This window comes from Motacilla alba, chromosome 1A, assembly GCF_015832195.1.
Source record: "Motacilla alba alba isolate MOTALB_02 chromosome 1A, Motacilla_alba_V1.0_pri, whole genome shotgun sequence".
In the NCBI taxonomy this organism is placed as follows: domain Eukaryota; kingdom Metazoa; phylum Chordata; class Aves; order Passeriformes; family Motacillidae; genus Motacilla; species Motacilla alba.
In genome coordinates this window covers 24,682,877-24,707,871 of record NC_052031.1, presented here as the reverse complement: position 1 = coordinate 24,707,871, position 24,995 = coordinate 24,682,877, and the positions used below count along the sequence as shown (strand labels likewise).

Genomic DNA, 24,995 nt, shown 5'->3' with positions numbered 1-24,995 from the left:
AACTTTTGAAAAATGCTCAGTCTACAGACTCTTAAATTGATTTTTTTTTTTTCTTGTAGTCAGAGGGCAGACAGTGACAACATAAATTTTGTGTTATCCCACTAGAGGGCCATGGCAAGAGCTGAAAGCACCATTACTGCCTTCTCCAGAGACACCACACAACTGTGCTCAGGGACAGAGAGATGGACTTTCTGTTGTTTGGCTTATCTTTTGTTTGTTTGTTTGTTTTGCCTTTAAGTGGCAGCTTCTCTTTAAACATCCTGAAATTGCTTTCATATAATTCTGCTTTCACATAAGTTTTTCAACAGGCACAAAAAATCTGTCAAAGGTTTGTTACTTCAACAGCCTTATCTGAGCCAGTGACCTGGTATGGAAGATTTTGTATCCCATTTCTCAATCCTATAGCCAGTATACACAACTGTCTCTTTTCTCCTGTATTAATACTTTAAACATTATTATAGGAAAGACAGTTGAACTCACGGATCATTAGACTTGGGGATGAGAGTGCCAAGCTCCTTGATTCGGTAATTAATATTATACCTTCTTCTTCTCTCAACTGTTAAAAAGAAACATTTACTATTTTTATGCTGAAATGGTTTTGGAGAAATTACACATAAAACATTTTAATTAGTTATAAACATGTTAATCAATATACAGAAAAAATCTTCCTCAAATAGCAGTCCCAACATGAGCTCCTGTCTGTCTCTGACTTACTCTCAGGACAAACTCTATCATTACTACATAAGTCTGTATCTTACCTGAACTACAGAGTTTTCCCCCATTTACAATTTGATTTCTAGAGAATGAAATAATCACATATTATCTAAATGTGAGCTAACATTTCCTTTTTCCTGATATTTATGTATTCTGTCTCCACCATGCTCCCACAGAACAGAGATTTCAGCTTAATGGAGTCTTGCTGGTGACTCCAACAGGGATGCAAGGCAATTCATCCAGCAATTGATATTTTGGCAGAACTCCTGTTACAAGTCACAAGGTAACAACTTCATTATCCCTTATTTACGATTACCAGCATTTAAACCCACAGAGTTTACTCTGTGTTTACTCAGAGTAACTACAACCATATCCCATCACTGAAACAGAGCAAGATTATGTCCCAAAACCACCTCACCCCTGTACATATGTTCCCTTTGGTGATGGACAGCACAAAAATATTTATGATAATTCTTAAAACATAGAGAAAATGAAAAAAAAACCACCATGGTTTAAACTATGAAATATATTTTTTGGATTTAAAATTATGCTTCTCCTAAGACAAGCTATGTAGGGTATCTTGGTTCACTTTGTAGTTTAGTTAGAAGGAAAAAAGAGAAAATAAATCTCTTAAAATTAGTACCCCCTCTGTGTGCTCTCAGTTCACTTTACCAGCATTGTACTGGTATCCAGGCTGCTGTATGTGATCCTTCAGAAAATTCACATTTTTCTAGTGGGTAGGTCCAGGGAACATCTCATTGCTTTGGGGAATTCTTTGTATATAATTTTAACACAGAAAGTGCATTCAGTGAGAATGTACTCCCATTAGGGTTCTGCTGGGTGTCAGAGACCAGCAGTTTCTACTGCTGTTCCGCTGGTGTGAGCTCACACTTTTGTCCACTGCCTCCACTTTAACTCAATGCAAATCTCACTGAACAAGCAGAATTTAGCTTTTCACCATCACTAACATCACGTTGGGCTCTTTCTTCACGTAGGGTCCTTTACATCTCGGAAGACCCTACCTTGGGCTCAATATGCCAATGCCACTGTACTCCATCAGCCCAGCCCTGGCCAGTCTAGAACAGGGGCAGAATGGATCTATGCTCCATGTTTGGAGATGTGCACTTTAAGTCTAACGGCCTATTTTTGAATAAAGATATAAAAAGCCCAGTAGAGATAAGTTATACGTCTTCAGCCAAGGGCATCCCAGTGGGTCTTCCAAGGCTGACTTCAATCTTCTCATAGTCATATGAGCATATCACTTTCAGTCTCAGCCTCACCACCTGCATCACTTTTAGTCCTCTTCTTTCTGTATATAAAATGGTTTGCTTCCTGTCTGTGTGAGGCCCCTAGGTTTGTGCAGCAGTCAGTTATTTCCTCCCTAGAAGATTCAAGCTCCAGGAGCAACCTGAGTGTTATTATTTGCTCTGATGAAGTACTCTACCTTGGTGACATGCCTTATCTTGTCTTGCTTTCTATAGAAACAGGAATTTCACTTAACAAATTAAAGCATCTCAGTTTTTTTGGTGATGATTCACATATTCAGAAGACAGGGTTATAATCCTCCTGAGTGTATTGCTCAGTGAGCCCCTGCATCTCACTGGAATGAATGTGCTGGATCTTGTAGGAGAGCCCAGTGTACAAAACACAGACCCACTGAAAAAATTAAAAGGTAAATTTCAGTTGTGTTGGCAAAATAATGGCATGGCAAAAAAACCTGAAAAATGTGCTTTAACTATACTGTCCTATGGCACAATAGCTGTTGTTTAATTAATATTTGCACTTTGGAAAACTCTGTAAGATATTCATCAAAAAGTAGTCAACTAAGCATTAGCTATAAAACAAGGCAAAGAAAAAATTATCCTTGCAAGTAAAAACTTACAGAATTCCTTTTTCTTTATATTTTTTGCATTTTTTTCCTGAAAAGAAACTTCCAGTGGTTGTGTCAATGAGTTTGGGGGGGAGATTTTTAACCTTGGAAACATGTTGCAATAGAACTTTCCTGATGTATGTCTGAAACCCTGTAACCTTTCCAGAGATATCCTGAGTTATCAGTAATATTTCAAGAATCAAATTATACATAAGCTATATTAGAAAATTATTTTTCAAACTGCATGGACAGGATTATAATATAACATTCTTTGTTTAGAAGCAAAAAACCTCAAAGTTAAGAAATATTAAGCAATGTTTTAAACTCTGTCTGTTGCGTGAAGGGGGCTCCACTTCTTAAATAGAAATCCCTTTTCATGGTTTCATTCTCAGTCCTTCAAATGGAACTTTTTGCAGTGCCTTTATTACTACTTGTTATGAGAATGTACAAGACCATTTCTGTGAAATGTCGACCTTAATTCAACCTGAAAATTGAAAGTTTGTATAATTCCAATCAACTTTCAAAAACTGATTTTTCAGACCATCACTAAGAAACCTGATCCCCATAAAAGAGTAAATTACACTGATAAAGCTTTTATACGCAATGCATGATTATGTCCAAGCCTTTAGATAGTAGAGCTATGTCCAGAGAGCCTTTGAGCTCTGCAGTATACACCTGGAGCCAAGCCAAAACAGATGCTGCCTGTCTGCAGTGGCCTTCAGTTTAGCTGCCAGTGGTGAGGGCAAGCTCTCAGATACTTCTTCTGTGATCAGGAAGGACTATGATAAGCCAAAGCAAACAGTGGAGGCAATAGTAAGACAAGGCTACATCCCTAATGTATCTGTGATGAGCCTCTCTTTCCCCTGTAGCCCCAGATAATTCCTACCCACCCCCTTTCTTAGTCCAGCAAAACTCCCCATTTCTGCCATAGCAAGACAGACAGCAGCTGCATTGGCATTTCAGAGATTACAAGCTAGCAACACATCTAAAAATCTTCATGGTCTGCCTGTAACCCACAAAAAAAATTACAGGCAGATATAAGGATGCCTTCTGGAAATTCTAAGTAGCAGAAGATTGTCCCCAGAGATTGCTAGCACATTGTGCCAGTGAATGTATACTTTCAGGTATGTAATTTCACGCAAGTAAAGCCATAAATCTCTCTTCGATTACTGGAAATCGAATAGCCAGAGAAACAAGACAGAAGTAAGATAATAAAGATATAAATAGTGGCTATTAACTAATTACTAATTTAGGTGCAAATTCATAGAATCATAGAATATCTCAAGCTGAAAGTGATCCATAAGGATCATTGAATCCAACTCCCATACTATTTCTGTTGGAAGAACTGGAAAGGAGAACTTGAAAATTTTAACTGCTTTATTCAACACTTTCCAAAAAGAATCCTGCAGCCTTATTGTTTCAAATTATGCTTTAGAGGGAAAAAATGTGTAATTTTATAGGCGATCTCCCAGTAATGAAACTGATGGGGTTTTTTTTCTATTCTATATAAACTAAAATGTTTTTATTTTTGTAATTCTAATGTTTAGACACTGAACTATGAATTTTACTGTTCTAAGACTGTACCTCTAAAACCAACATGCCTATCATCTGTACATATCTGCACTGTTATCCATGAGGAAAACAGAAGTGTATCCCAGATGAGTGGGGTTAGTGGGGCTTGTGTGGCAGTCAGAACACTGGTGAGTCTCAAAAAGTCCTGATCTTCTTTGTTGACATAAAATTTCAATACCTTTAAGAGGTTAGCAACAACTTAGAAGTTGTCTGATGCAATTTCTTTTCCTACCCCATCACCCATAAAGAGATACATCCTCTTGCTTTGGCTCTTCAGTAAATAATGTGTGAAGACTGGATTTTCACTGTCATTTTTCTCATAACCTGCCTCCTTTCTTGTCTGCTTTGCACTGTAATTCTTAGAGAAAACATCAAGTAAAGTGTACTACTGTGAGAAAATAATAGCAGGAGATTATATGGGAATTAATTTATTGCAATATGCAAAGTATTTTGAAAGACAAAAGTCAGAGACAGAAATGAATTTCAAGAAAGAAAGCTTTATGGTCAGCTGTTTTTGCAGTCTGAGTTAGCCTGCTGAGAGGCTGGTCTAGAAGAAGAGCAGAGATGTGGTAGCTTATGTATCATGGTTTTGCATTCTCCATACATTCCATTTAATGAGATGTAAGATGAACATATACTTACTGAGATTATGGTTATCCTTTTTTTGTCTCTCCTTTGCCATTGCTCTTGTATCTGCTTCTGACAGAAAGTAAAATTTATTAAAATAGTCCTTAAGATGCAATTCCAGTACTTCTTTCATCTTTTGAAAATGGCCTCTTGTCACAAAGACCAGATTTCCAGTACTTTTACTGCATTCCTTTTTTATTATTCAAACAGATCATAGGCAAATCTTTATTCTACCAGTACTAAATTTTGAGCAAGTCTGACAGGTTGCTTAACATTTTTTATGGCACTTTTTTAAATTCAAGAATGTAGAAATGCTGTGGAGGAGTATTTTTCTCCAATTTCCTGTATTTTACATCAGGATAAAACAATACACTAAAATGTATATGGATTTTCTATATCCCATAATGCAAGAGTTAAATCAGATTTGTAAGATATTGAATAAACTTACTGTTTCCTCTGAGTGACATTAATAAAGTGTACATGATTTTTAGCATTCTTTGGATTAATTGAATGTAACTTTGAAAGTTCATAATCCACTAATATAGGTTTACCTTCAATAGCCTTATTGTAAAGTTTTAAAAGAACTATTTGTTCTACCCTGGAACAAATTTAATGGATGATAATTTATTTATATTTTTGGTCAGAAGCCAACATGTGGAAGAACATACTGCTTTCTAAAATAATAAGGTTTTCTAGAAGCACGATGTTCATAAAAACAGGGGGCAAACAGGGAGTTTCTGAATTTCTAAAGAGAAGAACAGAAATAAACCATTTCTCTTTGTTTCTCCTTAAATGAAACCACAAGCTGAAAATTCTCAGGAATTTAATTATGGATATCTTTTTCATGATAAGATTTAACTTTTAAGACACACACCATCACTTATGCAGTTATAAACTAAAATCTCAGAATTTTTTACCTGTGAGCTCCCTTTTTACTGGTAGATTAGCTGGGCAAGAAGCATTTGTGAGACCCATATTAGCTGGTGCCATTCCCTGGTCACTGTTATATATATCCAAAATGCTGCTAGATAGCTTGAGGGGTAGGGAAGGAAAGAAGAATATGAAAAATAATTAAAATAAGTAAAAGACTTGAAAGATTTTTTTAAAAAAACCTATGCATGAAAGGAGCAAATATCTTTGGAAATTAGTCTGGTTCTCTTTAGAAGGAGTATATGTACATATATCTAAAGGGAAGGTTTCCTGTTCTCCAATATTAACTCAAATTGAAAGCAAATAGTCATTTTTCTATATTTGCCATTTGTGTGGGCTTCAGGTCTACAGTGATGGCAAGATATGAGCCACAGTGTCTGTTTTTCAATTGCTTCCAGGCTGTATTTTCTAAATCCAGTGTTGCCATGTCTGCACTTTAAATATCCAATAGGCCAAAAGTCAACTTTACCAAGCTGATTTTGACCATTCTCGCCAGTATGAATTTTTTAACCATGAATCTAAACTCTGAATTGGTACTTCATACAGGGCCTGGTCCAGCAGTATATTCAGAGACCTAGTTATATGTAATAGTTAAAATTAGAGTGGACAGAACATCATAGAATATGCTTTGAGGAAAGGAACTGTACTGTTGTCAAGATAGACCAGATAACCTGGTCTGGTTTTAACATGCATAACGTGTAACCATGTATACCAGCATCCTCATTCTCTTAAAAAATATAATATTATTTCAATAAGCCCATAGAATGCACACTAAGAAAAGTAAGGGTAAAGTATATGGATTTCAGATAATTGTACAATTACCTTTATTTGAAGAACTTTACATATATTAAATAACTGTAAAATATGCAATACTTTACTGAAGGTTTTGCTCATTTTCTATGACCCTGTGACCCTATGACCCTATGACCAACCTTTCAGCATTGATCCTTTGCAGTAAAAGAAAAACTTTTTTTTTTTTTTTTTTTTTTTTTTTTTTTTTTTTTTTTTATCATGCCTATAAAATTTGTGCTGAAATCTTTGGGGTTTTTTTGTGGTCAACACTCAAGGATTTAGAAACTGAGTTCGGGTCCACATGGCCAAGATAACAGAAAATAAATCCAAAAGTAAACAAAAGAAAAATACCAAAGACCCAAAAAGTATTTAAAAGTGGGTGAAAAATATGTGGATACAAACACTGACTTGAGACAGTAAAACATGAAAGGAAATTAGGAGTTATTTAAGAAAATTGTTTTTCATAGACAAGAAAATGTGTTGTTACAGATTTGCCCATCAGCTATGGATCCTGAAACAACCTGGAATTTTCCAGGCAGGTCAACGAGACACCAACCATAGGTCTGTAATTTCTCTTTTTGTAGAGACTGTGAGCTTCATCACAAGTTCCTTTGAATGGAGACAATTCTCCCCATTACTTGCTCAGTGTGAAACTGTTCCATGGCAGTGCTCCCTGTATTTTATGTTAAAACTGAAATTTTAAATTAGTTTTATTTTTGAAGAATGATTGTATTAAATTAACTAATAACTTTACTAGATCATCTGAGAATCTAGTTTAAGTCTCCCAGTTCTATTACATACTATGAAATGAAGCTATCAGAGTTCTTATTGAACACGTATAAATAACGTGCTCATTTTTAAACTAGAACTTTATTACTTAGGAAATCTGAAAATTCTTGAATACCATTATAAATCACAACACTGAGTCAGTTTTGAAAATCTGCTTAAACATTTGATCTCTCAATGAAAATACTTCATATTTAATTATGTAATTATGTAATTATAAATTATGTCACATTTAATTACTTCCTACATTCATGTAAATGTATTTGGTTTTTTCAAATGATAAGAAAACGAATGACATAAAAAATTGAGAGTCAATGTGACTCCTACAATCCTACACCTCCAGGTTCCAGAGGACTTTGGCAAGGCTGCTATGTGATTTAGGCTACTGTTTTTGTAAAATGCTAGAAAATAGTAACCACTGAAAGTAATATAATCTAATAAATAATCTAACAAATGAGAAATACATATCTGTCTTTCTTTGCATAGTTCACTCAGCTGTGTAATAAGTTTAATAATTCGCACGACACTGGTGGCAATCTTCAATTTAATAGATTATCAATGCCATTGAAAAAATAGGCTTGTAAACCATAGCTTGACACAAACGTGAGATACTTAATTGATTAATTCTAATTTTCAGACAGAAATTCTAATTTATCCTTGAAAGATAGTTAAATTTCTAAAGTCTATTCACAAAGGTGTGAATTTAAATGACAATGTCCAAATCCAAGAGGAAATTTCATGACTGTCCAATTTAGCTGGCAAGGAAAAAATAACACCAGCACACCTCAAAGTTCAAAACTGTGTGATGATTCAAAAGAGCATGAGTAAATTCAACTTAAAACCACAGGTAGACATTTCAGCTGAATTCAATTACACAGTTGGTGAAGGCAATTCTGTACAACTGCTGCACAATCCCCTCCCTTGGCAGCTGCTGATGCTTTCCCTGATGCACCCCAGGACAGGGCTGGCCCTCCTGGCTGCCAGGCACTGCTGACTCACATCCAACTGGCCACAGACCAGGACGCCCAGGTCCCTTCCTGCAGCACTGCTTTCCACCATCTCGTTCCTCACTGTGTACACACAGCCAGGGTTGCCCCATTCCGGGCGCAGAATCCAAGACTTGTGTTTGTTAAAGTTCATTCAGTGACTGTCCAGCCCCCTAATCTGTCTAGTTCTGTTTTCAGGGTGTCTCTGCCAAATGTATCATACCAACTTTGTTTCATGCAGATGCTCTCCAGCATTTTTCCCCTTGTCATTCCACAATATTTACCAGCCATTAGAAAAACAGAACCACCACTCCATATGGAGGTGATGAAAATGAAGCCCAAGCCCAAGTCATTCAAGTACTGATGACTACAATCCTATCATCTCACTAATTAGAAGAAGGATTCACATCAGAATTACTCCAGAAGGGATTGGCAGGGAAGAAGAGACAGGGGGTAGTTCTGTATTTTAGAGAGTGTTTTGATTGTCTGGAGCTTAATGATGGGGATGCTAAGGTTGAATGTTCATGGGTAAGAATCAAGGGGAAGGCCAGCAAGGCAGTTTTCCTAGTTGGACTTTGTTATAGACCACCCAACCAGGATGAAGAGGCAAATGAAATGCCCTATAAGTAGCTGAGAGAAATCTTGTGATTGCTGGACCTTGTTCCTGAGGGGGATTTCAACTCACCAGATGTTATCTGGAAGTACAACAGCCTAGAGGAAACAAGAGTGCAGAAGATCCCTGGAGTGTGTGACAGCTAACTTCCTGACACAGCTGGTGAGCAAACCAGCTAGGGAAGGTGACTGATGGATCTGCTGTTTGTGAACAGACAAGCACTTCTACAGATGTGACAGCTGGAGGCCACCTTGGGCACAGCAATCATGGAACAATAAAGTTCCTAAGTCTTGGGGAAGTGAGGAGATGGGTCAGCAAGACTTGGATTTTCAGAGGGCAGACTTTGGCGTTTCAGGGGACTGGTTGAGAGACTCCCTTGAGAGGCAGTCCTGAAGGGAAAAGGAGTCCAGGAAGGCTGGACCATGAAAGAAATGCTAAAGGAGCAGGAGCAAGACATCTTCATGTGTGAAAAGATGAGCCAGTGAGGAAGATTGGCCCAGCTCAACAGAGAGCTTTGGCTGGAACTGAGGGGAAAAAAGCAGAGTGGAAGAAGAGGCAGGCAACTCAAGAGGACAGCAAGGATGTTGTGAGGTTATGCAGGGAGAAAATTAGAAGGCCCAAATCCTAATTAAAACTTAATCTGGCCACTGCTGTAAAAGACAATGAAAAATGTTTCTATAAACAAATCAGCAACAAAAAGAGGGATAAGTAAAATCTCCCTGTTTGTATTGGATGTGGGAGAAAATACAGTGACAAAGGATGAGGAAAAGGCTGAAGCACTTAATGCCTTCTTTGCCTCAGTCTTTAAGAGTAGTACTACTTGTTCCTTGGGTACCCAGCTACCCAACCTGGGAGACACAGCAGAATGAAGACCTCACTAGCCAAGGGAAATGGTGAATGACCTGTTATACCACTCAGACACACACAGGCTCATGAGGCCAGACAGGATGCACCTGAGGGCCCTGACGGAGCTGGCAGAAGAGCTCACTGAGCAATCTTGAGTAATTTACCAGAAGTCCTCACTAGCTGAGGAAGTCATGGTTATTGGAGTAAACATGATGCCAGAAGGTGGGCCAGAAGGAAGATGGAGGAACTACAGGCCTGTCATCTTGACGCAGGTGACATGAAATGTTAGGGAAAGTTAGTGTCAATTGCACTATCAACTGTCTCTTTCTTCTGTGAATTTAGTAGAAATCTGAATTATATTGCAATGGCCACTATGACAGATAAGTGGCTTTGTGGATATGGCCACTGGTGGTGTCCCTTTGACACACTCATTCACAGTTAACACAAAAAATCTGCTATGAATTAGTGTGCAAGGAATTATTCTCAGTGTCAGGATTCAGGATCAGCAGAAGAAATAGAGAATTATTAATGTGACCTGTTTTGGACACTTGAGTGTGTCCAAATGAACTGAATGAACTCTTATTCTTGACTCTGGAGAAAGTTGGGGGTGAATGTTGCAGGCCTCCCATTTGTGCCTTCTCAGGAAATCTCACTGGGCTCCTAATGTGAAAATTTCCAAATAAACTCTTACGTTAAAAACCACATAAGAAAAACTTCCTTTAAAATTAATGATTTTTCTGATTACCAGAGACTTTTAAATTATACAGCCAAAAAATGTGTCAAAGTATTTTGTTGAAACTGTCTACCTGAATTTGCTCTGCCTTGATATCAAGTATAGAAAGTTCCAAGGAATTTCTTTGCTAATGTTACTGAACACTGAGAGCAATCTTATGGTAGAAATTGGCTGATTTTGATACAACATGAGGAAACATACTTTTTGACTGGCAAAACAGGAATTTCTTTTAGAAATGTAGACATCTAGAAGCAATTAATTTTTAACTATAAAATCAAAATATATAGCACAATATATTATAGAAACTGTGAGTCAAAATACATCTAACTGTTTGGATGTGTACCAAAACTCCATACATCATAATGGCATTTATTGCTTATAAGTGTCATTTAAGCAGGGAAAGGTTTTGCAGTACTGAAGCTTCAAATAGCTTCCAGGCCTACATTAAAAGATAAGTTTATCTATATATACATGCACACAGAATTTTACAAAGATTCAACACAATGTTACTAAAGGTACAAATCACTTCAACTTGCACAATTATACAATATTTATACAGTGATGATCTTACAATTCTATAGCACTGGGAAACTTGATGAATTCCAAAACGCTTTAAAAATCCAGCCGATTCCACCATATCAAAAGCATGTCCTTGTTTTCAATTTAGACGTGGAAACAGAGACATTTGGGTATGAAAATTTGTAGGTACCAGCCAATTGTTTATCTTGCAGGTGTCATATTGGTTCACACCTGTGTTGTTCTGAGAAGTCCTTGTAAGTTACATAATTTCCAAACTTTGCATTCATGATACTTATATTTATGTATATGTATTTAGGAATTTAAATGCAAGCAGCTCATAAGGAATGAGAACAGAAATATTAAAAATAACAGAATATAACAAGCCATCTTTCCCACTTCTGAAATACAGCCAGCTTTAGACAAAAGATCAACAACCTTTAGTACAACAAATGGTTAACTGGGAATAACCAGTGACAATGTAGTACAGGAAGAGAATAATACAATTTCTAATTAAAACTGCAAGGAGCATTGAAGAAAGCAGGCTGTAATTAACGAAGTTAGCATTTGGCAAGGACACTGGGGTTAAAATTCTTCCTTTTGTATAAAGTGTCATGGGATCTTCAATGCCTGTGTGCAAAGACTGGAACATGAGAATTCCCATTCATGAGGCTCAGTCCTGAAAGATACTCAACTTTGAAGCTTAGACCAATTATAAAAGCAAACTTCAGCAGGACTACCTGAGTGAATACACCTCACAGGCACCCATGACCTTGTGCCTGCTGACTGTCCAAGGGAAGTATTATGGGCATCTCATCGAGAGAAGATTGCTGTCTTCAATACTTGGTTCTCAACTGCTGCACAGGTAGGATTGTGCAGCAAACGCTAAGGGTTAATTAACAGCATGGATGACTAGCAATGGACAGCTTTGATCACAATTAGCAGTCTCTAATACCAAGTTTGGGGGGTTTTATAAAGGAAAACATTATGTGAAAGACATTGCCTTATGAAAGGAATTTATGTGGTATTCCAAATCTTATAGCATGATAGCTGTTGGTAAATATTATGTAATTTTAAGACTTATCATTTGCATATCTTCCAAGAGAAGGATTTTGAATGCAGCAATAAAATGTTTGAATAGAGGTTGTCTATGCCTATTCACTTCTAGTCCCTGAGCAGGTCTATGTCACAACAGTGTTCACTTGCATGATCACGTTATTTAAGTATTTTTCCATTTTGCCTAATCTTTTCACAATGTGTTTGCCTTACAGTAAAATTCAAGTCTGTAAGGATCATGATTGTATCACAATCAGTGTTGCACAGCTTGAAAATAACAGCCTAACCCTTTCCCAAAGCTAGAATTTTCTTAATTTGAGAATTCTACTGAAAATAGTAATGCCCAGTCTGGACTAAAAAGCATTTCCTGGACATTGAGTTCATTTAACATATCATTACATAATCTAGTTCATGACCCAATAATGCTCTGTCTAAAATCAATTAGATTTCACCTTCCCAATATTTTTATTTGGAGTATGTTAAAAAAGTTGACTGATCACAAATTATTGTCAAAAAACTTATCTTTTATTTCCATTTCTAGACACATTTGATTTTGTTTTGTGTTCCTTTAATACATATGTCATGGTTTAATGTCCTCCCCCTCAGGTGACTCCTGGGAGTGACTGTAGCTCCCTTGAGACTTTGCTTTGCTAAATTGGGCAGGCCGTGATTCTTCAGACAAACTTCCCATGCAATGATATGTTCTAACAAGAGCCTCTCTGTACCTTTTCTGCATTAGTTTTTCTGAAGGGTGGACACCTTTTTTTGCCTATAGTATTTGAAGTTTCATGGCCAATGAATCCCACATTGGATATTTCCTCACGTCTCTTGGAACTCAGTCTCATGATGGATACTAAGATCATATTTATCTCCTTTATGCAGTCCCATCATTTTGATGGCTTATAGTTATCCCCTGAACAACTAATGTAACCAGATCTTTTTCTGTCATCTCCAGTTAATGAGTTCTCAGCTTACTGCAGACATTCCTGTTATTAGTATTTAAATGAATGACCTTCCACTCAGTACTATTACATTCCTTCCATTTAGACCATTCTGTCATCACAGTCATATAATTCTTCCTCTATGATATCCTCATCCTTCTTTGTATTGGCAATATTTTTACTTTTGCTACCTCAGTAAATTTAATCAGCATAAATGTATTTTTTTGTTCCAAGATCACTAATGAAAATATTAAGTAAACTGAAATCAAGGATTGGTTATTGGTGCACTTCATTAATATCTTTTTTATTTTAAATAGAAAAACTTTATTGTCTCTTTAGCTTGCTCCTTACCCTGAAAGGAAATCTGTTCAGTTACTTCCTAAATAACCTGTACTGCATTTTACTAAAATGTGTTCATACACAAGGTTGTCAACAGCAAACCTTGGATATGCAGGACTAGCTAAAAAAGATTAATTCCAGTAGGAAACAGCTCTCTATATACTCAAAGGATGTCACTACTCAAAGATGATGAAGAGTGTGTATATCTCTAAAAACCAGACACCTGACATGTTCTAGTTGTCTAAAATGGCTAAACCCTACGATATCAAGAGTTCTTCATCAAAGGTATCAGATCTGTCCTGACAGGTCAAAACAGTTCATCAGCTAGCCTGCTTTCCCTTGAGGAACCTGAAAACAATCAACAGGATAGACTGTCCTGTTATCCAGCTGCCATTTCTCCAAGGGGCTCACTTCCTCACAGCGACACTCACAAGCCCAAGCGTGATTAGAAAGGTCAGGATGTCCCCAGAGAAGACAGAGGTCAGGACCAGACTGCCTCCACCACACATCTTCATTCTGCCTGGATCAGAAGTGCTCATGAGAAGAGGCAAGTGGGAAGCAAGTTGCAGGAAGCAAGTTGCTAGCAGGAACTTCCTCTGCTATCCTTTTCTCTGGGGTTAATAACTGCAGACAAATGAGGCATCAGGTGTGCCTGTTTCCTGCAGCAGCAGTGTGTGGCACATTTCCACAGCAGCTGCTGTGCTGTGCAGACCATTCTGAGGATCGCTGACCCCATTGCACATGGTCAGGTGGCCTGTACTGCACCTGCAGACCTGGCAAACTTAACAGGGAACCACATGTGGCTTTACTTGTCACAAGAAGAGAGAGACTATGCGGCTGCCTAGCCTGAAAGGTTGAGTACTGTATCTGCAAGAGAAAATTTGTTTTGGTTCTTGGTAAAAATTGGTACTCGCTCAGGCTGCATCTAAAACAAAAGATTGGTGCAATATTTTATCATTTCCCATGCCTAAATATATCCCATTTAAATCATGTTTTCACAAACTTAGTTGATAGAAACATGTCAAGGATGTCAAAGAACAGTTTTGTAAAATGAGGCCACTTCTTAGCTACAAAAAACTTTAGCACCCATCTATTTCAATGTGTTTCTTGCTTAATCATTTTAATTAAAGGGAAAAAAACCCACAAAAGTAGGAATTTTGCACAATGTTTACATTATTATCCCATACATACATCCCAAATACAAAAATCTCAATATGGAATTGTGTCCACAGTTCATTTCACATATGTCATAAAAGTTTGTGTTTGTGATACTGGGGTGCCAAACATAAAAACACAGTTGATTGCTTGTCATTCCTTTACTTTTTATTCATGACAGGTAAAGAAAACCTTTTTTCAATCTCTCAAGTCCACAGATGGACCTCAAAATGTGCACTGAATTTGGCCAAATAGTGAATTGATCAAGAAATGTATATTAACACATATTAACAAATCCATTTTCTAAATAACAATACCTGGTATAATGGGTGTTTGCAGGTTTTGACAAGGGGAAAACTGGGGCAGTTCTTGTATCTTCAATGTGTGTTTTAATGAATTGTGACTTTTCATCTTTTCAAATTTATTGCAGACAGGATGCATAATCTTGTCAACACAAGTACTGTGCTGGAAAGACCAGGGTTCAGCTTTCTTTCTCAATTGCTGTGATGCTTGAAGAAAGTTGAACATAAGCTGTGTTATCCTTTTTATTTGTAAGGATGTGTTTGCACTATCAATTGCCAAAGAAGTTGTAGTGTACTGTTCTCAGAATCTAGAACAGCCTATTTACAGCTAAATATTCTTGGTCCTTTTGCAACTGCAATGCAAAATACTTCTATTTGAGCACAAATGGTCTTCAGCAATAAGGATTCAAAAATGTTCCAGTTTCTCTTTTTATTATGCAAAGAGACTAGCAGAAAATACTATCCTTCTCAGATTTGTTTTCATCTGAAAAAATTGTATCCCCTTCTATATTTATCTTTAACATGTTTCATAATTACACAACCCTCAACCAGGGACTTAATGTTCAGATATATTACATCAGATGTTATATATTATGCATGAAAACTAGTTCATTTTTTATCATCCAATAATGATCATCAAGATGGTTCATTATTCATCAGAGAAAAATGAACTCTCTTCATATTCCAGTCATAGTACATTTCTGCCCTGATCATATACTTAGTAGAAGTCCATTGTCTAGATAAATGTCTGATCAAATATGACCAAGCAAAGGAATTTTCTGGAGAATCAACCCTTTGCATGATGTATATGCTCTTTCAATTTCACCTTTTAATTGTATGTTTTTAGCTGTTTCTTACTTTTCTAATCACAAAATTAACGGACACAGTCCAAAAGTAAAGTGATGCTGTGATAATGTCATCATCCAACTTGCAGCTGGAAATCAATTCATAAGAGTACTGCCCACTAAACCCCAGGTTCTGAAAACAAAATATGCCAATTAAACGATAGATCTGTTAGCTATTTTACTATTATTTCACAAGTAATACCAGCTAATGCCCTAATTCTTGGTTCCACCTTACTTCAATTTTGTTGGATACAGCATGTAAGTGCATATATGAAATCATTTAAATTCTTCCTCTAAAAACAATGAAAAGCACCAAAAAAAAATGGAAAAATTGAGGCTGAGGTAGAAGTGAAAAATACATTTATTTATATCATATACTCTATATATTTTTTGCTTTATATATTCTATGCTTTATATTATGTCTTCTGAGATGTCATCTAACACCTAAGTCTCTGAACATATTGCAGTAAGGTTTCTGTGTTCTAGCATTTCCACATGGGTGTACCATGCAGAATTTCATTTTGGTTGAAAATCCTTTCTGTAGTGTTTGATTCCAGATAAATTGACAAATGCATATTTCTAGTGTAAATATAAATATGTATAAATATAAATTTAAATATAGTGTAAATAGTCAGCTACTCAATAAGCCACTTTACACATATATTAAAGGTCCTTGAAGGCCGAGGCTGATGGAAAAGGAAGTGCTAAGATGATCATTAAAGTTGTATTTTTGGAAGTGTATTTATCAAAACAGACTTCAAGACATCCTTGTTTTCCACAAGCTAGTTTTGTCATGCAGTAAAAAGCTTGACTGCACCTGGAGAACAAAGTAGCCACCGTTGTTGCCTCTGAGCTCACAAGTCTTTTATTCAACCTATGTAAATGCCATTGACAGAAATTCGTAAAATTTCTCTCATTTCTTCTAAAGAAATCATCATAACCTGCAGGCTGCAGACAGCAGTGAGCTAAACATAATCTTCCTATGGCCTCCTCCTAAGGACTTCAAGATTTGCGTTGCTGAATACAGAGAACAGCACAGATGCAGCGGAGGCTTTGGGATAAAACAAAATCTTCTTGGTGGCACCAAACAGAAGGAATTTGCTGTCAGAGCCTGCTTCACAGGGGCTTGGAATTAATAAGGAATGAATATTGGGAGAGTTAGAAACCTGTTTTAACTATCCTTTTCTCTTACTTCTGTTAAACAAATGTTAAGGTCTGAGATAAAGACCATGTTTGTAAACGGTACTTGCATACAAACAACTGTATATTTTTCAATAATAATTTCATTTCTGTCTGTTTACCTTTTAGAAAAAGGAAACTGGAGAAGAAAAAAGAAAATTTCCCTTAGTTTCAGAGTTATGGAAACTTTACTACAGTTGCATGAAAATTAAGTCTTTTGGCTCCCTTTAGCCAGAATTCTACCCCCAGAATATAGAAGGATTAGTAGACATTGGTCTGTTAGTGTGCCGGAGACAGAGCTGAGCTTTTTGGTCATTTTGCACAGCTTTTGAATGCTGCAGCTATGTAATAGTAGATCACAGTTCTTCTCCTGACCCAAAGTAATGCATGCTCTTTTCTCTGAAGACCTTTTCTACAGCATGAGGTAAATTGTGCAGGCAAGAGGGCTGTACACTGCCCATTTCCACCTCAAACTACTAAATTGTGTGAAATACCAAAAGCAAACCTTCATCTGGCATTCGTATGACATTCAAAACAGCAGTGGCAGTGATAACAAAAGATACTTCCAGCTGCAGGAAACAGGCCTGAGGAGTTCTGAATTTGTGTTTTTCATAGTTAGCTTTTTTGCAACTGAAGCAACTGAAAGACACAATTTCCTACCTAACACTTTTATGGTATTGAAGGAAGACAAAGAAAATATTTGCTCACCAGTTTTATTTTTGAGGCGTCTATTATTTCCTCAATAGCTACTGACTGTTCCTTCTCCTTCATTTTTCTTTTTCGTTAAACATGTAAATGATACCAGAGAGTGCTGGGCAGAAGTTTATATACTTAGGTGAACTTTGATTCTTCCTTGGACTTTAAGACTAATCTAGTGTAGAATGTGATTGACAAAGCATTTTCATTGATGTTATGCAGCCTTTTCAAGTTAGCCAACCTAAGCAAATGAGGTTGTTAATGTTTACTCTGGTCCTTTCTCTAAAATGGTTTTGAACTTTAGCAGATTTTATCAACTTATAAGGGTTGCCAAATTACATCAGTATTCACTAAATAAAAAGTACTCATGATTATGCAGTAGGGGGCTGCCTAGATCAGCAATGCTATATGCACCTCTAGTGGAAAGCTGGCTTTACTTTGTGACTGAATAATTGCAGCAATTGTTGAATAAAACACTTTGGAGTACATCTACTTGAATTTCTTCCTTCTGTATGATTCCTGATAATGGGACAGACAACAGCTTTTGCAATCAATCTAGATGGTCACCATCAGTATTTAACAAATAATTAATACAAATACAAATTATTAATGTCATTATGAGAAATTGTGATGTCAAAGACCTTGTAATAGCAGCGAGCTTTTGCAGAGTGAACCACGCTTTTACTAATAAATAGTGTCTCCCTAAAATCAAATGCAGAGTTACCAGATTTAATCAGAGCTTTATACCAGCTGTAGTTAATAGCATCATAAAAATTAAAGAAGGAAAATATCTATCTGTCCTATCCTGATCTAACTTCTACTCCATACCTGTACAACACAAGTTGTTTTTTTTTCCAAATGCCAAAGGAGCAAAACAAATGCAAGCAAGCCATGCAGCCACTGAGGATTTTCTCCACAAGTTCTTTTCCTGCAAGAGCGGCAGAAGTGAAGCAATCCCACTGACTTGACTCCCAAGCAGACTGGAAATTATTATTTATTTCCAAGCAGACTGGAAATAAACAGTAGCTCCCAATCTTGGTAAAATAGTGAATTATGAGTATATGAAAGGAAAGTGAAGCAGTGAAGCCTCAAATGATCCCTGAAGAGGTGACTCATTGCAAAGCACCATCTTTACAGAGTATTGCCACATTTCCCCTGCCCAACTGTTTCCCCAGCTCACAGCTGGTGCAACCCCTGACTTCCAGCGTGCCCAGGTGCTTTGGCTTCCCTTCTCTGATACTGCTTTAATTCTTCTTTTCTCAACATTCTTGCTGCTAAGGTCATGCAAGGGGATAGTTAAAGAAAACATTTCTTAACTATTACAAATAAATCATAGTATCATAGAATGTTAATGGGTTGATATGGACCTTAAAAACCATATAGTACCAACCCTCCCTGCCATGGGTAGGGTCACCTCCCACCAAACCAGGCCTTAATCAAGCCTGGCCTTGAACACTGCTGGGGTTGGGGCATTCACAACTTCCCTGGGCAGCCCATTCCAATGTCTCACCATTCTCATAGTAAATAATTTATTCCTACATCAACATGGAAACAGTTTTTTCTTTTTCAGCAACATGGAGCTGAACTTATTCAACATACCAGCACCTGGGCCTCTTCTGGTGGCCTTTTGAAATCCAATTTCATGGTAGTGCTGTGCCTGAAGCATTGCTCTGCAACTACTTCTTAGCTCTCATTGCCAGCCATCTAACTGCTACAGAGCCTCTCGCCCCAGACTTCTTCAAAAATACTGCTGAAAGTTCATGTTTTCTTGTGCACCAGAAAAAAAGACAACTTAGAATCCTTGAAAACATTCACAAGATTAAATTATTTTTCTTGCTGGTGCCACCCGGGTCTGTGCAAGAGAGGCCCATGCCATTGCAGAACATTAACTTCCTCTCACTTCAATCTCATTCCAAGCCAGTCAATCTCCTAAAGTTTTTGACATAAGTTTTAGTGGACTGCATGTCAAATAGAGAGCATTATCCCACTTGTGCAGTGATTATTTAGACTGCAACAATTACTTCTGAATGAAATTGCTGGTAAATTGCCAACTATTTTCATACAGATCTCCATTGTGTTACTAGATTACTGAGTTTACTGGTGAGTCCTAGGGCTGTATATGCACATTATCAACACAAAACAACATTTAGTACAAAAAAAGTGATTCGTAGGATCACATGCTGTTAAATCACACCTTGAAAAGCCCAGAGATCCTATTTTTGAACTCTGCTCTATCCTCTCTTCACTGTGACTAATGCTTTGAACATCTGCTTTAATAAGTTTCTTAATTTTTTTCTTTGCTGATATTAAAAGCAATGTAGAGCAGAGCTTTTTGCTGCCTGCTCTAAACTATTAATGATGGTGTAATACATGCTTTGTATTAACAGACCTAAACATCTACACTTCCTGTGTTCTGAACATTTGGAAGTACTAATATACTTTAAATTCACTACAGAATGTTAAATAGACTGTAAGTATTTTGAATAAGAATGAACTTCTGATAAAAATGTGAAGTATTTACTTTTCAAGTGTCTGTCACCATATCTGACCTACATGACAGTAGTTTACTTCTGAAACTCACTCATATATTATTTGTTTCTTTTTTTTAATGATTCTTGTACTGTCAAGAACAAACTTCCTCCTCCTAATACAATACTTAGAGAAAAAATACTGTCTTACAATAAACAAATACTCTTTTGTGAAACTAAATTATTATGACAAGGAAAAATTACTTCAAATTGATGCCATCTTCAATGGTATAATTTTTAATTAAGTCTTACCTTCTCCATAATGAACAAACAGTTGTCATTACATGATAGTTCAGAAGAATAGTTATGATTTTATTTCAGTTATGCTTTATGAACAAAGAGATAATTTGGTTTACAAATTCTTTCAGAGGAATCAAGACCTCTTGCATGTAGGAAAACTAATCTTACATTTTAACTGAACTTCTAAAAGATTGTTATAAAAGTAGGCTTCTGCCATTAGGGTATTCTGAAGAGCAGTAGAAAGACAGCCAGAATATTCCCTAGTTTAAGCAAATCTTAATTGACCACCCAAAATCAGACAGTTTCATGAAATTGTAAATTTGAGTCTAAACACAAGCCAGATAATCCACTCCTCAGAAGCTGTAATTATTTTAATGAGAGATGGAGGAATGTTCTTATTTTCACTTCTCTGATTCTACTAATGCATAACTGTAATTCATTAATTCAGGGTCAGACAATGAGCCTTTGAGCAATTATTCACATGAGTGGTCTCACAGAATTCAATGTCTTCATTTAATGTGCCATTAAAATGGTACATGGGTGCATTTAACTAAAGTAAACATTAGTTCACAACACACAATAGGTTGCACTGTAAAAAGTGGAAAGATTACTCAGCCACTGAGTAAGCCATTGAGAACACTGACACAGAAAAATGGCATAATGAATTTATCTTTTTCAAGAAAAGATTTCGCTGAAAAAATATCTGACCCTTTTACCACATTCTGAAAACCAAGTCAGTCCATTTCAAAATTTCAGAGATTACTCTGCACAGTTTGCAAAATAAAGACAATCCCGTGTAAAGAAAGTCTAAAAAGAAATTCTAGAAATACTTAGGAATTATGCTGGAGAATTTTAAAGAGAAATCCAAAATCAGCCAGATACAGAGGCAACTCAGTCTCACCTGTAATTTCACTTACTCTACGTTTGTGTCAGCCACCACAACAGGCACCTTGTGCAGATGTCAGAGCTACTATGGGTCCTTGCTGAAGTACAGCACAAACCCAGCACATCTCAGGGAAATTAGATGTTCTCTCATTCTTGATCATGCCTCCTAGTCCAATAGTCTTGTACGACATACATGTTGGCTCAGATAAAGAAATGTCATTATGTTTATTGTGATAATGAAAAACTGGATATAGAAAAGTTACTTTCTACCTGCATCTCGATCTTTCTCTATTGCACAGCTTATGACCAAAATTTTGCTGGCAGATTTAGGATGTTGCCTAAAAAGATGGCTTAAAACCAAGTGGCATGAGTTAAATGCCTGAGATCATCTTCTTATGCCTAATTCTTTTGTATATTTTTAAAGTACACAATTCTAAAAGAGAAGACAGCAGAAATAGAGACACCACTCAATTTCCTCACGCTGGTGCAGTTTGCCTGCCTTCTTGAAGGCAGGCCTTATTTTGCCACAGTATTGAACAGAGCAATTTGGAAATTTGTTTTACTCCCTGGCTTACCTAGCAGCCTGCTGATTTCCTCAGCACAAATGAAAATCCAAATACCATTACTTGTCCCAGAGACACTTCAAGAGTCCCAAATCTTTGCAAGTACAATACCATCAAGGTCTAAAAGACATGGCATATTTCCTTGCTCATCAGGAGTAAGGTATTCAATGAATTTTAGAGACGAATGTCCTTCAAGGCTGAAGATAAAGGCTAATGAACCTGGAATTAGGACAGATTAACATCATCCAATTTTAAAAGGTTTTGAAGGGAGTATGACTTCAACCCAAAACCCAGAATTCACACCTCTCATCACCATCCCACGCTATCATACCAGAAATTATCCTCCCCTGCCCCACATCAATTTGAGCCAAAATTATAATTCACTCCCCAGGAACCATTTCTTTGCTATGTTCTGTACAGAAATATGTGTGAATCAGTCCAGCTGCAATAGTTCTGTAGTTGGCATGAAAGTAGCAGGTCTTCATGGAAATGTTAGCTGGCATTACTGGTGGACTGTAGAGTGGGCAACATAGAAGAGTAGAGATCTTGTCTCCTGAGGTATTTTTGGAGAGAGGGAAGTTCTGTAAGTCGGAAAAAGATGTTTCCCCAGAGGACGATAAAGAGCCAGCACCTGACTGTATCCTGATGTGCCCCCGGTGGATTGTCAAAGCCTGCGACAATCCTCCTGCCTTCATCAGGGTGAAGTTCCCCTTTACTGGGGTACACTTTAAAGCCCTGAGGACAAACAGTTCTGAACATCAGTAGAAAGGACAACATACATCCTTCTGTAAAGTGCATTACAGGTATTGATATGTATTACTTTCATAAATAGTAACACTCTGTGTGTTTTTGTGTCCAGAAAAGCTCCATCCTTCCTCTTCAAATATGTAACATATATGGAAACATAAATAGCCTTTGTTAGTCTTCTCATATTTATCTACAAAGAGACATCATAAAACTGAAGTTTGTTACATTAATTCTTGTGAAGAAGTAACAATCCTCTTTTTTGTCCTTGAAATTATTCAACTAAATGAAAATTGTCTGTGTGAAAATCGAGAACTAGAGCCTTGCTTCAAGATAAGACACTGGAGATATCACTGTAGAAACTATTACATGGGGATGTTTTGACTTTTTTTTTTAGTTGATGTAGAAGAATCTTTAAGCAAGGCTTTAAATGGCCTTGTAGGGTCCAGAGACTTTTTATCCTTATTATTTTTAGCACTGCACAGACATCAGTAACTCCAATGGGTTATGCACCAGGCATTTTGCTGGGCTAGAAACCCAAATGCTATTCAGACCACCTAAAACAACTATGTCTCACCACACTGGTGCCCTTTTCTGTAATAATTATTGGCAAAAAGGCAATCAGCTGAAGTGAAAGGAGAACAGTCCACTGATATTATTCCTTAGTCTCTCAACTGTGGTGTGCTTGAATCACTCAAAGAAGCTTTCTAGTATAAAAAAGGAACAAGAAATTCAACAAAATACTTACAGTTCTTTGCATTAGTAAAGGAGTTTCAGAACAACCTATCCCTTCATCATTAAAATTTGATTCCATATTGATTATGTCTTCAATAACTTCTTCCATCTGATAAAAATAATATTTTAGGACAAATCAGTACAAATAATAATGGAAAAATATTTTTAAAATACAGATAATTAATCTTGAATATCTATTACAGCAATAAAACAATTTCAGAAGTTTATATCTTATCATTCAAACACTTCTATACAATATTTACATTTTTTTACTTCTTGTGAAAACAGCTGGGGCTTAGCAAGATACATCTTTCTCTCAAACACCAGCCCATGCCCGTATTTAACCCCTCATTGCAGCACCATGATCAGATGACAGGAGCGCATTGTTAAGCTGTAACTGTGACCTGTCATCTTGATCAAATGTCATCTTGATCACAGTGCACTGCTGCATTGCTGCAGGAAGACTGAAAGGAACCTATGGTTCTGCAACTGCAAGAGTCACTCAAGGTTTGGTGTCACATGCTGCTCGCTTGGGCAGGTAGAGGTTTCTTTGTTTAGCAGTACACTGGGTAGTTTTCCATACAGCCTTCTGGTCTCTCTTTTGTTCTAACCTGAGCCAAAAACTACTGAGCCACATGGAATAGCTCAATAATTACTTGGGATGAAACAATGAGTACTTTGAAGGCCTATAGATACATGTAGATTTGGACAAAGTGCAACATGAGTTTTCAATGATAATTATGGTCTGGTTCCATTCACAATATAATTTTGGGAGAGATCACATGATAAGTTTGTCACTTTTAACTCTATTATCTTCAGCTCTTGGGAGCTGAAGAAGTTGTAGATGGTCCTGTGCAATGAAAGTATCACACAGATGTGGGATCTTTCAACACAGACTTTTTGGCCACATGGCCCAGCACATGCAATCCTCTCCATCTCCAAAACCAGAGAACACAGAACAGCTGTACCAGGAGTTGTTCCCAGACTTATCTAGGAAAGCACCATCAGGGCCAAACTTGTACCAAGAAATGCTGGCAATGAAGCAATATGAAGGAGTGCAGTTTACTGCACCAACCTGGCTGTTGCCTCTATATTATTTACTTTTATATATATATATATATATATATATATATATAATTAATATATTGATGTATAATTTATATATATATATATAATTTACTAATATATCTATAGCCTGCTCTTAACCACAGGGCACACCCACATTAAGAAATTCCACTGTGACAGCCATCCACCCCCCTGAGTCTGAGATGAGATTATCCAAATTATTGCAAAGCTGCCAGGGTCTCGCCAGAGCCAGGTATCACCCTCCCAGTCTTCACCAGGATGGAGAGTGGTACAGGGCAGGCTCCTGATCAGACCCAAATTGCCTGAGAACAGTTTCAGCACACTGCACTTTGCCGGCATGGAGGTGGTCACATAGGTGTCCACAAAGGCTATTTAAAATAGCATTTTGAAGTAGCTACAGTAGTCCATGAACCTGATTTAAAATGTCAGTTGTCAATGCAGAAGAAATGAAGAGGCCCCAGATGAACTCTCCAGGAAGCTTTATGAGCTCCCTCATGCTTAGCTATGTTACCTCCAAATGCTTGAATGAGTCATGATGTATTTGTAAGATTCTTCTGTTCTATTAAAGTCCAAGACTTGATACAGCATCTCCCTTTCTCATTTCTGTAGGAATTCCCCTCTTACCTAATAAACAGTCTCTCTTGAAATCTATTGAAGTATTAAAAGCCATAATGACCTACATCTCACACTGACTAAGAATCTGATATTGTATTATT

General features: G+C 36.9%; 1 protein-coding gene across 9 annotated transcripts in view; it reads right to left on the bottom strand.

The window, feature by feature from the left end:
* The window catches only part of TFEC (transcription factor EC), a 130,969-nt gene that overhangs the window by 13,520 nt on the left and 92,454 nt on the right, over positions 1-24,995 (bottom strand). For 7 of the 9 annotated variants that reach the window (XM_038154411.1, XM_038154414.1, XM_038154416.1 and 4 more), the window contains 4 exons: positions 23,207-23,302; positions 5,701-5,815; positions 4,799-4,855; positions 481-556 (listed from right to left, as the gene is read on the bottom strand). In XM_038154411.1, coding sequence (XP_038010339.1) covers positions 481-556; positions 4,799-4,855; positions 5,701-5,815; positions 23,207-23,302 — 344 coding nt within the window. Of the gene's footprint in view, positions 1-480; positions 557-4,798; positions 4,856-5,700; positions 5,816-17,510; positions 18,308-23,206; positions 23,303-24,995 lie in introns of those variants that run through there. The other 2 variants (XM_038154412.1, XM_038154420.1) reach the window with 2 other exon arrangements.